A 16,949-nucleotide genomic window follows, 5' to 3' on the forward strand; every position below is an offset into this window, starting at 1 on the left:
GAGGGAATAGTAAGAGTGAGGCCAAGTTCCACTAGATGGAGGAGAGTCATAGAGGCTAACTGGTTGGGCCTGCTGTCCAAAAAGAAACAGAGAGCTTTGAGGGCTTCCTGGTGGGGGATGGAGATGTACAGGTACTGGACATCCATGATGAAAATAAGATGATGGGGGCCAGGCAACTTGAAATCATTGAAAAAATCCAGAGCATGTGAACTGTCATAGATGTAGGTAGGAAGAGACTGAACTAGGGGGGATAAGACAGAGTCCAGGTATGCAGATATGAGTTCAGTGGGGGCAGGAACAAGCTGAAACAATGGGTCTACCTGATCAAGCAGGTTTGTGGATCTTGGGTAGTAGGTAGAAATGGGAGGTGCAGGATCTATGAGGTTGTTGGCAATGGATGGGAGATCCCCAGGGCTAATAAGGTCAGTGATGATGTGGGAGACAATGGCCTGGTGTACCTTAGTGAGATTGTGTTTGAGGGGTAAGTAAGAGGAGAGTTGTCACTGCACATCAACAAGATTGAGGTCAGTCTGCCAGACTACTACAGCACCTCCTTTATCTGCAGATTTGATGGTGAGGTTAGGATTAGCGGAGAGCAGAGTGTTTGGAAAGGGTGAGGTTGGAATTGGAGAGAGGAGTGTTGAAGTTGAGACGGTTGATGTCCCGTCTGCAGTTGGTAATGAAAAGGACCAGAGCAGGCAGAAGACCAGAGTGGGGTGTCCAGGAAGAGGAGGAGGGCTGAAGACAAGAGAAGGGGTCAACGGTGCAGGGTGGGGGTTCCTTGCCAAAGAAATAGGCTCAGAGATGAAGGCAGCAGAAAAAGAGCTCAGCATTATGGCATCGTGGTACTCACTGAAGTGTGGGCACAGGGGAACAAAGGTAAGGCTCTTACTGAGGACGGAACATTCTGCCTCAGAGAGGGGAAGGTCTGAGAAAATGGTGATGGCCCGGCAAGGATGAGAGCGGGGATCGGAGGGGGCAAGAGTGTCTGAGGAGAAGGGAGGTTTGGGGTGTTCGGGGGTGGTGGGATGAGAGGAAGATGGAGTCACCAAGCACCCAAGAGCTGGTGGTGGGACCTGAGAGAACCTGGTGGTAGCCCTCGCATGGAACCCAGCAATGCCTGCCTACGCGGAACAGTCTATGTCCAAGCCTACACTGGTGTCCATCCCCCGCTTTTCCTACGCTACATAAATGGCTGCATAGGTGCTGCTTTTGTGTGCATCTGGAGTTCATTGACTTCATTAACATTGCCTCAATGCACATCTTTCCCTCCCTCCCCCCGCTGCAACCCCACTTTCCGCTTTCCTCAGGGGTCACTCCCTACATGACTCCCTTGTCCACTCATCCCTCCCCACTGATCTCCCTCCAGGGACTTAACCTTGCAAGTGGAACAAGTGCTACACCTGCCCCTACACCTCCTCGCTCACTACCATTCAGGGGCCCAAACAGTCCTTCCAGGTGAGGGAATACTACAACTGTGAGTCTGATGGGGTCCCAATGTGTCTTGCTGTATATTTATATCCTGATCATTCATGGATATAGCAACAGTAATGGTACGGGGGTAGGAGAGAAAGAGACTGCAGTTTTCACATCATAGAACAAAATCAGACTCTGTAAAGCTCAGCAGGCTGATCAGCATCTGTGGAGCCGAAATTCTGCATCTGTCTGCGAGAGCACAAGAAAGATTTCTAGTTTGTATGATGTCAGGTGGGGTAAACACTGATAGGTGACAGAGGGAGTGGATGATGAGAAAGCAGAGAGGGTGGAAGGGAAGATGTGACTGGTGCTCAGGTTGGAGTTGATGGAAAAGGCAGAGGACGGAGGATGGTGGGTGTGTTGAAATTGGAGGTGGGTGGGTGAACGGAGAGTAAGATTCCCAGCAATGGCGTACTAATGGTCGAAGGTTTCCAAATCACCCATTCTACAATAACCTGCCTCTTATGAAAAAAAACAATTTTAAAATCACTTGGCAGCTCGTTACAATAAAAATCTTACTCCTCAGATTTCCTTTAAACTTCACTCCCTCACCTTTAGTTTGCACCTTCTAGATTGAAGCTCTCTTGAATGGACTATCTATCTTGCTTAACCCCTGCTACCTCCAGATAATTTTATAATCCTCTGAAAGGTTTATAATTTTATAATCCTCGGCCTTCCACGCTCCACTGAGAATAAACCTTTTGTGTCCAATCACTCCACATTCTAATCACATCTCTGGGATCTGTTCTCTTGTAACATTTGACTAAATCTATCTTGTAGCATTGGACCGAGATGGTGGGGGAGTCAACTAAATACACTTAACTTCTCTCTCTTCAGCGAATCTCATGACCATTGTGATCTTGTGCCGAGGGAACTGCGGTCTGGCCGGGTGTACCGTCCGGTATCTCGTGTCCATGGCAGGGTCGGACCTGCTGGTCATTATTTTGTGTGTGATCCTGGACTACCTAGGCTTGCTCTACTTCCCCTACTCCGTCCTGACCCACTACCAAGTGTGTCGCATTAACAGCATCATGAACGCCGCGGCGGTGGACTCCTCCGTCTGGCTTACAGTGGCCTTCACGTTTGACCGCTTCATCGCCATCTGCTGCCCGCGGTTGAAGCCCAAATACTGCACCGACCGAGTGGCGCTGGCAGCAATCATCACCGTGTGCATGCTGAGCTACCTGCGGAATATCCCCCGCTATTTCACCTACGAGGCGGTGAGGGGCCGTGCATCCTTCCCAGTCTGCAGATTACGTAATCTTTGCACAAAGACGCCCTGGGTCACCTACCTGTGGTTGGCTACGGTGCTCACCCCTCTGATACCCTACGTGGCAATCCTGCTACTCAATGCTCTGACCATCCGTTACATCCTGCTAGCTAGCCGGGCCCGCAGGGGATTCCACACCACCAGATCCAACGGCAGACAGGTTGACCCTGAGATGGAGAACCGATGGAGGTCCATCATTCTTCTCTTCGCCATCTCAGGCAGCTTTGTGATCCTGTGGATGACTAAGGTGGTGACTTTCATATTCCAGGAAATGTTATTGGATATGTCTCTTATGGTGGATGTCGTGCATGCCGGGACCATGCTAATGTACCTGAACTCTTGCAGCAACACCTGTATTTATGCCCTCACCCAGGCCAAGTTCCGGGAGCAGGTAAAGCAAACTGTCTCTCACCCAATCCGGAGGCTTCTGAAGTTGCTCTCAAATTGAACCATTGATTCCAATTCTGAGTGCTCTCCATGGTGCTGACATCACCCAGCGGCCCAGATATTCCATTAAAAGTTAACTAAAGTAGAGAGGTGTTGAAGTATTTTTTTCTGCAAGCAATAAGGTGGGGGCTGTGCTAATAAGCTGGATTCACTGTTCCTAATCTGGTTCCGGTTGGTGAGATTTTTCATTCGCTAATGTTTTCACTACCTCTCCAAGTTGATAGTGTGCTGAAACATTCTCTACTTTTGCCCGAGTGTGCGCGGTACCAAAAATTACTGAGAAGCTTGACACCGTCCAGGAAAAAGCGGCTCGATCGGCATCTCGTCCACTGTCCTAAGCACCACCTTCCTTCACCACCAGCGCACACTGGCTGCAGTGTGTCCTATGCCATAAGGGTCATGCAGTCATACAGTACGGAATAGGCTCTTCGATCTAACTTGTCTACCCCATCATCTTCTGCACCTAAACCAATCCCATCTATCAGTGTTTGACACGTATCTTTCTAAATCGTCCCTATCCATGTACCTCTTCAAAAATATTTTAGAAGTTGTAATTGTCCCCATCTACCAGTTCCTCTGCGATATACCCACCATCTATAAATACACTGAAGTACTCAGTCAGGCACCTACCTAACCCACCACCACTCCCGCCCAGAAGGACAAAGGCAACAGGAACACGACCATTTGCAGATTCCTCTCCAAGTCCCACACCATTCTGAATCTAAATCCTGGGACTGCCTCCCCAACAACGCAGTGCAATCACCTTCACCACAGGGACTGCCGTGGTTCAAGAAGCCGGTCACTCAAATTGCACACCATTCTGACTTGGGAATGACTTGATCTGTTGTCCTTGGAAATGGTCTGGAACTCCATTTCAGACATCAGTTTCATCGGTACAACAGTTTCAAGAAATCTTCGCCCCGCCGCACCCCCCCCCCCCAACAGCAATTGATTGTGAATGAACACTGGGGTCGAATACGGATGCTTGGAATATACTGTATGTAGATGGTCTCCCGTGACCCCCCCTCACTGGGGATCGTGAGTCATTCCATTAACTTGTATGGTCTCAATGAAGCTTCAAGATTTCAGACCAAGTCAGAAACAGGCACCTGACAGAACTCGGAACCCTGCACAGTTAAAGGGGTGAAATGTTCCCCAATGTCCCAAAATGAGTTCAATTCCCATCATGGTAATTGTGGAATTTAAATTCAATTAATTTAAAAAAATAAGGAATTTAGACACAGTGATGGGCAAATTTCAGGATTGTTGAATGAAAAGCTATCTGCGTCACTAATGTCATAGAGAAACAGGATGTTCAACTGAGTGAGTCCATTTACTCCGATTCTGTTTTATCCCCCCCCCCCCACAAGTTCCTGTTAACTTTCTGTTACATAGATGCTCCCTCTGATCCACCTACAAGGGGCAATTAGAATGTGAAACTCACGGATCTCCTTGCCTTTGGGATGTGGGAGGAAACCGGAGTGACTGTGGGAGACTTCACATTTGGAAGGTCATTGGAGATTGTGGATAAGTTCTACCAGTGTATCTTCTTCAGGGCGTAAAATCCACTGTCCTAACCCAATCTGGCCTGACTCCAGGCCCACATTTTCTCAACTGCCCTTCTAAATGGCCCTTCAGATAACTGGGTTGCGCTGTAATAAACTGAAGCAGCATATACACTTTAAAGTGGCTTCTCAATGTTGCCTTCTCAAGGGGTAATTAAGTATGGTAATGGAACACTAGCATTGTAAGTGATCTGGAAATAAAATAAAAAGACTGAAATCCCTGGAGTGAGATCACTGTTGTAAGAAAGAACGATCGATGGCACTGATCGATTATATTTGGTAGAGTGATTGTATCCCCATGCCAGAGACTGGTTTGATCCCGACCTCCAGTACTATGGGTATGAGTGAGGAGGTTGCACATTCTACACGTGAATGTGTGGGTGTTCCCTACGGGATCCAACTGCCTCCCACAACCCAAAGCTATGTCGGTTGGTGTACAGAATATGGAACAATACAGCACAGAAACAGACCCTTTGGTCCACTGTCTCTACACTAAACATCATACAAAATGAATCAAATCTCCTCTGCCTGTACACAATCCATATCTCTCCGCTTCCTGCATAGTCATGTGCCCATCTAGAAGCCACTTCAATTCTACGATCAAGACTGTTTATTGTCATACTCCAACACACAGATGTAACAGAGAATGGAATAATCATTACTTGACATCTGATGCAGAATAAGCTTAAAACACGATAAGCATTAAAACATAATAAACACAAAAGCAATCCTATAAAACACAATGCACAAGTAACTGTTGAGAGTGGCCGTACATACATATGATTAGCTTATATATATAGTCTGATTGTATGTACATAAGGTGACTTGAGGTGCAGGAGTATCTGAACAGAAGGCAACTAACAGGAAATGATAAAGTGATGGGGTGCTGAAAAAGAAACAGTTCTAAGTAGTGGCAAGGCACATGAAAACAAGGTAGCACAGCGACTGTGCCAGTGTAGATTTAAGGTGTGGAGCGTAAGGGTAAAATGACAGTGCATGGGGGAAGGAAGGATGCTGAGGGGCTGCGGAAAGGAATAGCTACTGTTACCACGACCCTTGGCAGTAGTTTCCAGCCACTTACCACTCTCTGTGTAAAACAAAACTTGCCTTGCACATCTCTTTAAACCTTTTTCCTCTCATTTTAAATGCAGACCTCCTGGTATTTGATATTTCCACCTGGAAAAAAGACCCTACTATCTAATCTATCAATGCCTTCCATAATTTCTTAAATTTTGTGAGATCTCCCTTCAGCCTCCAATGCTCCAGAGAAAAGAATCCAAATTTATCCAACCTCTCTCGATAGTCCTCTCCCTCTATTCCAAATGGCGTTCTGGGAAGCCTTTTCCACTACACCCTTCCTTTAATGTGGCCACTGGATTTGCACACAGATATGCGGGAGGAGAAGATGGCGGCACGACGCAGCTCGCAGCTGCCACTCTGGTGGTGATACCTGTTATCTGTCAAGTAGGGGGCCGTGCACAATCCTGATTTGATGGAGACAGACGTGAGAGCACAGAGGAACATCTGGTGAAACTTCTGAAATGCTTGCTTTGCTGCTGCTGCTACTGTGTGATCCAGAATCTCCGGAGGGGAAGGGCCCGAGTCCTCGGCTTTGCTTGTTGCTCGTCGGCCGGGGCGGAGTCGAAGCGCTCAGCAGAGGATGGCGCTCGGAGAGACTGTGTCGGAGGGCTGGTCAGAGGCTGGAAGTTTGCGGACAGACTCAGAGTCCGCTGCGGTCGGGTGCTTCCAATGCATCGGCAAGTTTGTGGCGCTTGGAGGTTCATGGCATGGAGAGTTTCTCCCTTCTGCTGTCTGCATGAGATGATGGAGCTATCGGGACTTGAGACTTTTTTTTACCGTGCCCATGGACTGCTCTTTATCAAATTACGGTATTGCTTTGCACTGTTGTAACTATATGTTATAATTATGTGGTTTTGTCAGTTTTAGTCTTGGTTTGTCCTGTGTTTCTGTGATATCGTTCTGGAGGAACAATGTATCATTTTTTAATGCATGCATTTCTAAATGACAATAAACGAGGACTGAGTATCTTCATAATCTAATCTAATATTCCAAGTGTAGCCTAACCAAAATTAGGCTATATGGCTCGCACTGCATGAGTGAGGGAGTAGTTGATGGAAACATAGAGAGAACAAAAGGACTATTGGGATGAGAAACCAAGTCTGTCCTCAGGTACTGAGACTGCTGACTACTGATCTCCCTACAGGTCTAATCACAGATGAAGCGCCAGCAGCGTAATACTGGTTACTTTTTAACTTGTGTCGTAAATGCTCCTTGTGCTAAAGGTCAATCTTCTGTAATATATCTTATTATTTGTTCATTTATTTGTGGTAATATTACATTATGTGTTATGTGCAAGTTGTACATACTGTATTGTGCACCTTGGTCCGGAGGAACATTGTTTGGCTTGGCAGTGGACACATATACAGCTGAATGACAACAAGCGTGAACATCAACTGGTATAAATTGGTGAGTAACGGTCAGTATGGACGGTGGGACGAACGTCCTCCTTCCTGCTGTATAGTTCTATTGGTCAGGTCCCCTTATGACCTTAGGCTTTTGTCACCTAAATCAAAGAACCAGAATCTAAACCAACTTCATCACAATCACTACCACGCAAATTCCATTAGCAATAATGTTCCACGGTTATAAGAAACGAGCGGCAACCCCCAAACATAGACTATTCATTTGCCTCTATAAATGCTGCCTGACCTGTTGATCACAATCTGTTGTTCACAATGTTTACAGAACATTTAGGAAACTTCAAAGATAGGAATTGTTTAGAAGAATATGGCCCAAATGCAGGCAAGTGGGACTAGCTCAGAAAAGCATCATGGCCGACATGTTGAACTGGAACAAGGTGCTTGTTTCCCTGCTGGATAACACCAGGAATTTAATGATTTGATCTCCAGTTAGTTCTAGCACAGTGCCATTCTTCTGGTGTATGGAGATACTTACAATTTGGTCCTGACTGACTTCCCTGAATCCATCTGTATCAACATATTAGAGAGTTCTGTGTCATGCAATACTAATGTAATGTCCTGGTTCATTTTTTTTTTACTATTATGCTGTATGTATTTCATTTTGTGCTGTTCTGTGACAGCTGCTTGTTTCAGCTTATGTTTGAGTTATTTTTGAAGATGAGAGATGAGAAGAAATGTGTGCCATCCAATTAGGATGTTTGGATTAAGGGGAGGTTTCTCTCATGAGGGACACTAAGGTTGAGCTTGGAGCTTTTGTTTGAGAGGAGATGAAGAGAGAAGAGGCTGGGGAGAACCGGTCATAGCATATGATCCGGTGGGAGACCTGTTTGTTCAATATGGATTGCGAGCAACGTTCGGAAGGTGGTGTGTGCTTTCACACTGACCCAGGGCCCAACGCGTGAGTGACAGAGAAGTTCAAGATGAGCACCAACTTGTGCATATTTGACTGTTTAATTAGAATGGGCCCTTTTCTTTTGTTATTCTTTACTAACTCTTTAGTTAAGATTCATAAATATAATTCTTTTAATCGTATGCAGTGTACTGTTTGTCATTTTGTGGCACTCATTTGTAACAGGGTAGCAAATGACACAGCATCTACACAAACCGGGGCTTGGGGTGGGATTGAGCGCACCTCAATCTCATGAGTTTGACGGGGCCGGAGCTTGTCTTCCCTAGACTTACGCAGCCAAAGAAACCAGGGTGTTTCACTAAATAAAATTAAACAAAATTCCTGAACGCCATTCTTCGTTCCCATCTCTGCATTCAAAGGATAATGCTTTCTGGTGTCAGGCTCCCTTCCAAATGGGAACACTGCCCTTATTTTATCGAGACCCGTTCATGAGTTCAAATACTTCTAACTGCCTTCACTGAGAGAAAAAAAAAATTAATCCCAGTCTCCGCATCTGGGTGGAATATCTTGACCCTGACTCAATTTAATTGACCTTCCCTACCCCAAACACGACAGAACAGTGGCGGTGCTCGTAGAGCTGTTGTCTCATAGTTGCAGTGAGCCCGGTTCGATTCTGATCCTTGCCTCTGTTTGTGTTGAGTTTGCACGTTCTCCTTATGACCGGGTGGGTTCCCCCCAGGTGCTCTCACATCCCAAAGATAATTGCCCTCACGTGTAGAATCTATGGCGATTTGGTAGGTGTGTGAGGGGATATAGAATGGGCATTAGTGTAGCTTTGGGGTGTATGGGGTGTCTAGGGAGTGGCAGTGCCTACAGTGAAGGGGTTTGTCATGCCCAGTCCAGCACAACTCACTCACCCTTGGTTCCCACCAGGTACTCAGCTCTCACCTGTAGCTGTGTACACGTGACAGTGGCTACGCCCCAATACTCCACTTGGACAGGAAGGCTAAACCAGGTAAGGGTAGCCAGTGGGGATCATGCGCTGATGTGATAGGCTCCAGCTGACTGGGTGGATGAGATCTACACAGAGATCCGAGGCCAGGAAGGTGGTTCAGCAATGTCTGTAGAGAGCAAAGGGCATGACGAGGCATTGAAGGAGTCATGGTCATTCATTGCAAACAAGGAAGACCCCAATTGTGAGAACTATCTGTGCCACTAGACCCAGCTTTCCAAGGTCGAGAGAATGGAACTTCACCAGTGCAACAGCTTTTCCGCTTTAAAAACTCTGAACAGGCTTCCAGTCATTGTTGGATATGATGGACAATCACCAGTGTAGCACTGATGGCTGAAGGGCCTTTCTCCATCATCTTGTGTCTCTTTATGACTATGACATCCCTATTGTGTTAGTATTTACAATATAGAGTCACTATTCTTTGCAAAAAGTCACAAGAGCAGGGCATTTACATAGAACATAGAACATAGAATAGTACAGCACAGTACAGGTCCTTCAGCCCACAATGTTGTGCCAACCCTCAAACCCTGCCTCCCATATAACCCCCCACCTTAAATTCCTCCATATATCTGTCTAGTAGTCTCTTAAACTTCACTAGTGTATCTGCCTCCACCACTGACTCAGGCAATGCATTCCATGCACTCTAAGTAAAAAACCTTCCTCTCATATCCCCCTTGAACTTCCCACCCCTTACCTTAAAGCCATGTCCTCTTGTATTGAGCAATGGTGCCCTGGGGAAGAGGCACTGGCTGTCCACTCTATCTATTCCTCTTATTATCTTGTACACCTCTATCATGTCTCCTCTCAACCTCCTTCTCTCCAAAGAGTAAAGCCCTTGTTCCCTTAATCTCTGTCATAATCCATACTCTCTAAACCAGGCAGCATCCTGGTAAATCTCCTCTGTACCCTTTCCAATACTTCCACATCCTTCCTATAGTGAGGCGACCAGAACTGGACACAGTACTCCAAGTATGGCCTAACCAGAGTTTTATAGAGCTGCATCATTACCTCGTGACTCTTAAACTCTATCCCTCAACTTATGAAAGCTAACACCCCATAAACTTTCTTAACTACCCTATCTACCTGTGAGGCAACTTTCAGGAATCCGTGGACATGTACCCACAGATCCCTCTGCTCCTCCACACTACCAAGTATCCTGCCATTTACTTTGTACTCTGCCTTGGAGTTTGTCCTTCCAAAGTGTACCACCTCACACTTCTCCGGGTTGAACTCCATCTGCCACTTCTGCATCCTATCAACGTCTCTCTCCAATCTTCGACAATCCTCTACACAATCTACAACACCACCAACCTTTGTGTCGTCTGTATTTCATTATGATTTCACAATTTCATTGTGATTCTATAGTGTCTTGGTGAGACTGTAACTGGAAAATGTTGGCATTAAATGGATAGGTTTGCCTTTAAGACGATACAGTGAAGGTATGCCCAGGGATGGCGGGTTTGCTTTATGAACACAGACTGAGCAGACCAGGATGGTATCCTTTAGAGTTCTGAAGAATGAGAAGTGATGTCACAATAAGTTAGAAAATTTAAGAAATTCCTTTGCCCAAAGGAGTGGGAATCTCAGGAATTCAGTACCCTCAAGGGCTGTGGAAACTTGGCCGCTGACTGTATTGGAAGTAAAAGATTTCTATATATAAGGGGAATCATAGATTCATGGAGATGCACAGGGCAAAAACAAGCTCTTTGCCCCAACTCATTGTTGTCCAAGGTGCTGGAGAAACTCAGCAGGCCAGGCAGCATCTAGGAGAAGAATACAGTCGACGTTTCTTTTCCTGGATGCTGTCTGGTCTGCTGAGTTCCTCCATCATTTTGTGTGTGCTGCTCAGACTTCCAGCATCTGCAGATTTTCTCTTGTTTGTGATTAAGTTAGCTACCTGAGCTAGTCCTATTTTTGGATATTCTATCCATGGTTTTCAAGGGATATTGGAAACTTGTTCGGAAAAAGAGAGGGATCTTCAATAAATATCGGCAGCTTGGAGTTAATGAGGTACTCGAGGACTATAAAGAATGTAAAAAGAATTTTAAGAAAGAATTAGAAAAGCTAAAGAAGATATGAGGCTGCTTTGGCAAGTAAGGTGAAAATAAATCCAAAGGGTTTCTACAGTTATGTTAGTGGCAAAAGGATATTGAGGGATAAAATTGGTCCCTTGGAGAATCAGAGTGGACAGCTATGTGAGGAGCCAAAAGAGATGGGGGAGATTTTGAACAATTTCTTTTCTTCGGTATTCACTAAGGAGAAGGAGATTGAATTGTGTAAGGTAAAGGAAACAAGAAGGGTAGTTATGGAAAGTTTGACAATTAAAGAAGAGGAAGGACTGGCGCTTTTAAGGAATATAAAAGTGGATAAATCTCCGGGTCCGGACAAGATATTCCCTAGGACCTTGAGGGAAGTTAGTGTAGAAATAGCAGAGGCTCTGACAGAAATATTTCAAATGTCATTAGAAATGGGGATGGTGCCGGAGGATTGGCGTATTGCTCATGTTGTTCCATTGTTTAAAAAGGGTTCTAAGAGTAAACCTGGCAATTATCGGCCTGTGAGTTTGACGTCAGTGATGGGTAAATTGATGGAAAGTATTCTTAGAGATGGTATATATAATTATCTGGATAAACAGGGTCTGATTAGGAACAGTCAACATGGATCTCTGCGTGGAAGGTCATGTTTGACAAATCTTATTGAGTTTTTTGATGAGGTAACTAAGAAAGTTGACGAGGGTAAAGCGGTGGATGTTGTCTATACGGACTTAAGTAAGGCCTTTGATAAGGTTCCATACGGAAGGTTAGTTAGGAAGGTTCAATCGTTAGGCATTAATATGGAAGTAGTAAAATGGATTCAGTAGTGGCTAGATGGGAGACGCCAGAGAGTAGTGTGGATAACTGTGTGTCAGATTGGAGGACGGTGTGTAGTGGTGTGCCTCAAGGATCTGTACTGGGTCCAATGTTGTTTGTCATATATATAATGATCTGGATGATGGGGTGGTAAATTGGATTAGAAAGTATGCAGATGATACTAAGATAGGTGGTGTTGTGGATGATGAGGAAGGTTTTCAAAGCTTGCAGAGAGATTTAGGACAGTTAGAAGAGTGGGCTGAAAGATGGCAGATGGAGTTTAATGCCAAAAAATGTGAGGTGCTACATTTTGGTAGGACTAATCAAAATAGGACATACATGGTAAAAGGTAGGGCATTGCAGAATGCAGTAGAACAGAGGGATCTAGGAATAATGGTGCATAATTCCCTGAAGGTGGAATCTCATGTGGATAGGGTGGTGAAGGAAGCTTTTGGTGTGCTGCCTTTATAAATCAGAGCATTGGGTATAGGAGTTGGGATGTAATGTTGAAATTGAATAAGGCATTGGTAAGGCCAAATTTGGAGTATTGTGTACAGTTCTGGTCACCAAATTATAGGAAAGATGTCAATAAAATTGAGAGGGTACAGAGGAGGTTTACTAAAATGTTGCCTGGGTTTCATCTCCTAAGTTACAGAGAAAGGTTGAACAAGTTAGGTCTTTATTCTTTGGAGTGTAGAAGGTTGAGGGGGGACTTGATAGAGGTGTTTAAAATTATGAGAGGGATAGATAGAGTTGACGTGGATAGGCTTTTTCCATTGAGAGTGGGGAAGATTCAAACAAGAGGACATGAGTTGAGAGTTAAAGGACAAAAGTTTAAGGGTAACATGAGGGGAGCTTCTTTACTCAGAGAGTGGTAGCTGTGTGGAATGAGCTTCCAGCTGAGGTGGTTGAGGCAGGTTCGATGTTGTCATTTAAAGTTAAATTGGATAGGAAAAAAGGACAGGAAAGGAATGGAGGGTTATGGGCTGAGTGCAGGTCAGTAGGACTAGGTGAGAGTAAGAATTCGGCACGGACTAGAAGGGCTGAGATGGGACTGTTTCCATGCTGTAATTGTTATATGGTTATTTGCCTGCTTTTTCTCTATATCCCTATAAACTTTTTCTATACACCACCTGTCTAAATCTTTTTAAATATTATTCCTGCTTATTCTATTTTCTCCAGCAATACTTTCCATATAACACCACCCCCACTCACCCTATGTAAAAATCTTGCCCCTCAAGACTCCTTTCTCTTCTCCCATCTGCCTATGCCCTGTAGTTTTTAAACTCCCAACCCTGCGGAAAAAATCCTTGACTGTCTATCCTATCTATGTCTCTCATGATTTATAAACCTCAACTAGGTCACCCATCATGCTCCCGGAGGGAAAGCATCTCAGCCTATCCTGTCTTGCCACATAAATCAAGCTGTCTATTCCTGGTAGTATCCTTGTGAACTATGGGTTTCGGGTGAGAGCATGAAGATTTGAAAGGACCTGACGGGCATCTCTTTCACCCAGAGGACGGTGAGTACATGGACTAGCTGCCATAGGGAGTAGTTGAGGCGGGTACCACGTATCATTTGAGAAGCACTATGATAGGTACTTAGAGACGCGAGATATAGGCCACAAATAGGAAACTTGGCGGTCACTGCGGTCAGCATGGACTTAGGCCAAAGGACCCATTCACATGCTACATTCCTCTAGGGCTCTCTACAGCAGCATCTGCGTGAAGCACACGCTGGATTATGCCCAAGCCAGGAGAAAGGTTTGAATCCACAATCCTTCCCAGTTCTGAGAAAGGGTCATCAGTCTGTGGCCCCCTCGCCTCCCAAAGATGCAGCTTGGACCGATGACGGAAGAGGAGCTATGCGGTACGGGACATTGGCACCACCTCCAAACCAATGAAAGTCTGGTCCTTCCCTGGGCTAATGTTTGCCCTTTAAGAAGTATCAGTGCGAGAAATCAGAGTGAATCGTCACAACACAGTTGAGGAGAGCACCACTGGACACCCAATTATCAACCTTTCAATCAAACCTCATTGTCTGCAAAGAGTTTGGGAAGCTGTTGACTGGCGCTACGAATAACGCCTTTCTTGTAACTGGGTCATGAAACAGGTGATATTTATTTTGCGGCCCCATTCAGTCCAACAGAATGCCACATTACAGCAGGGCATAATTGAATTTCCACTTGAAGATCAGATCAACTTACCACAGCCAGCAGCAACCTCTCCACAATGTGTGATGTTGGATTGGAATCTGAAATAGTGTTTATCCTCATTACATAAAAATTCTGGGCCAGCTACTCCTGTGTTTTATTCCAGCATAGTTCTCTTTCTCTGCCCTCTGTATTTCTTCACCTCTCTCTATTTATACACCCTCCTCCTTTGCCATCTAAGATGGGTTACCCACTTGTCTGAGGATGGTGTGGAGGGGTCACTGCACAGGATCAGGAAAAGCTGCAGAAATTTGCAAACTCAGCCAGCTCCATCATGGGCACTAGCCTCCCCAGCATCAAGAGCATCAAAGAGACGGAATTCGTCATGAAGACCATAAGATACAGGAGCAGAATTAGGCCATTTGACCCATCAGGTCTGCTCTGCCACTTCATCATGGCTGATCCATTCCCCTCTCAGCCCCAAGCTCCTTCCTTTCTCCCGTATCCATTCATTCCCTGACTAATCAAGAATCTGCCAACCTCTGTCTTAAACATACCCAATGACTTGCTTCTACAGCCACTTGGGGCAACAAATTCTACAGATTCCCTACAGAAATTCCTCCTCATCTCCACTCTAAATGGACATCCCTCCACTCTGAGGCTGTGTCCTCTGGTCTTAGACTCCCCCACCATAGGAAACATTCTCCCCACGTCCACTCTATCGAGGGCTTCAACATCTGATAGATTTCAATGAGATTTCTCCCCTCCCCAACCCCCCATTCTTCTGAATTCCAGTGAGTACAGGCCCAGAGCTGTCAAATGTTCCTCATACGATAAGCTTTCAATCTCGGAATCAATTTCGTGAACCTCCTTTTTATGCTTTCCGGTGTAGATATGGGGCCCAAACCCCGAACATTCCAAGTGAGGCCTCAGCAGTGTCTTATAAAGCCCCAACATTACATCAACGCTTTAATATTCTAATCTTCTTGAAATGTATGCCAAAATATCATTTGCCTTCCTCACCACTGACTCAACCTGCAAATTAACTTTAGGGAATCCTACACATGTGTTTTATATATATTTCTTACTATAATTAACAGTATTTTATTACGTATTGCACTGTACTGCTGCCAGAAAACAACATATTTCACAACATATGCCAGTGATATTAAACCTGATTCTGATTCTGAAAATGGTGCATGACCTCCTCATCACCTTTCCCAGTGTGGCAATCCCTTTGCAATGCCCCCCCCCATATTGCAACACACCCTCCGCATCGCCCCTATAGCAACAGCACCCCTACAGTGCAGTGCTCCCTCAGCCCACCCCGCCCGCGGTAAGCCGTTCCTCTGACAGATATCCACCCGCACTGCGAGGCAGTGCCTTGTTGCGGCCTTGCCAACGGCTCAGTGCCAAAACATGAGACGAAAAGTTGTGATGGGGGCGACAGGCAACGGTTAGTGTTGCCAAAAATAATACCCAACTGCAGAAAATAGATTTCTTTAAATCGTAAGGAACCAACAGGAAAAGTGATTCATCCACAGCTGACGGGGGAAATTAAAGATAGAGCTAAATCTGTTTCCAGAAATAGCAACTGCATGAGGATTGGAATTATTACAGATCTCACTGAGAAGGGTAGAGACCTGGGTCGAGAAAGGCTAGGCAGGATTTGAAAGCAGAGTGATAAGTAACATACAACAGATCAGCACCTTTTTTTTAAGTGAGTAAAGAGGGCAAAGGCGTGTTCACTACACACACCCCACCCTCTGTACTTCCTTGGGCTAACATACAGGAGGAACATGGAAATGACAGAGCGATTAAACAATAACTCTTGTGGAAGGAAACCTGGTGGCTGCTGTATGTTGTAAAGTCAAGGGGTCCAGTGACAACAAGGAACCGAGAGAACAAAGTGGAGACGCAAGAACAAATAGCACTAGAGCACAGGAGCAGACCCTGGGTCCCACATTGTTGCTGCTGACCATAATACCAGATTAAACAAATATCAAATTAAACTAATCTCATCTGCCTGCACACAATCCACATCTCCCCATTCTTTACCTGCCGAAATGCATCTTAAACTCCACTATCGTGCCTGCTTCTATCACCATCTCTGGCAGCCCATTTCAGGCACTCACCACTCTGTGTAAAAAAAACCTTCCAGATACATCTCCTTTAAGCATTCCCCCTCTCACCTTGAAGCTATGTCCTGTAGTATTTTATATTCCTTCCCTGAGAAAAACTTCCTTATCAATGCCTCTCATAATCTTATAAATTCCTATCAGGTCTCCCCTCAGCCGCTGCTGTTCTAGAGAAAACAGTCTGAGTTTGTAAATGTCTCCTTATCGCAAACACTCTCTCACCCAGACAGCATCCTGGTGGACCTCTTCTCCACTCTTGCCAAAGCCTCCACATCATCCCTATAATGCGGTGGCAAGAACTGCACACAATACTCCAATGTGGCCTAACCACAGTTTTATACGACGGCAACACAACTTCTTGACCCTCATACTCAATGCCCAGCTGGTGAAGGTAAGCTTGCCACATGCCTTATTTATAAATCTATTTATTTCGAGCCCAACTAGCCACGCCACCTAGCAACCGACCTATTTAACCCTAGCCTGATCACAGGACAACTTACAGTAACCAGTAACCTATTAACCATTGCATATTCGGACTGTGGGAGGAATCTGGAGCACTTGGAAGCAACCCACGTGATCATGGGGAGAACATACAGACGCCTTACAGACGGTGCTGGAATTGAACTCCAAACCCTGCTGTCTCGAGCTGGAAAAGCGTCGCACTAACTGCTACGCTATTACGGCACCCT

At 45.4% G+C, this 16,949-nt stretch overlaps 1 protein-coding gene across 5 annotated transcripts in view; it reads left to right on the plus strand.

The window, feature by feature from the left end:
* rabac1 (Rab acceptor 1 (prenylated)) overlaps positions 1–16,949 on the plus strand; it is a 54,648-nt gene that overhangs the window by 14,069 nt on the left and 23,630 nt on the right. For 2 of the 5 annotated variants that reach the window (XM_072266293.1, XM_072266291.1), the window contains exons 2-3: positions 2,314–3,137; positions 6,147–8,221. The exons of 2 other annotated variants lie outside the window; for them this stretch is intronic. In XM_072266293.1, the coding sequence (XP_072122394.1) occupies positions 2,322–3,137; positions 6,147–6,251 (921 nt within the window). In that variant the 5' untranslated portion in view covers positions 2,314–2,321 and the 3' untranslated portion in view covers positions 6,252–8,221. One more of the 5 variants, XM_072266292.1, reaches the window with a different exon arrangement.

This window comes from Mobula birostris, chromosome 8, assembly GCF_030028105.1.
Source record: "Mobula birostris isolate sMobBir1 chromosome 8, sMobBir1.hap1, whole genome shotgun sequence".
In the NCBI taxonomy this organism is placed as follows: Eukaryota; Metazoa; Chordata; class Chondrichthyes; order Myliobatiformes; family Myliobatidae; genus Mobula; species Mobula birostris.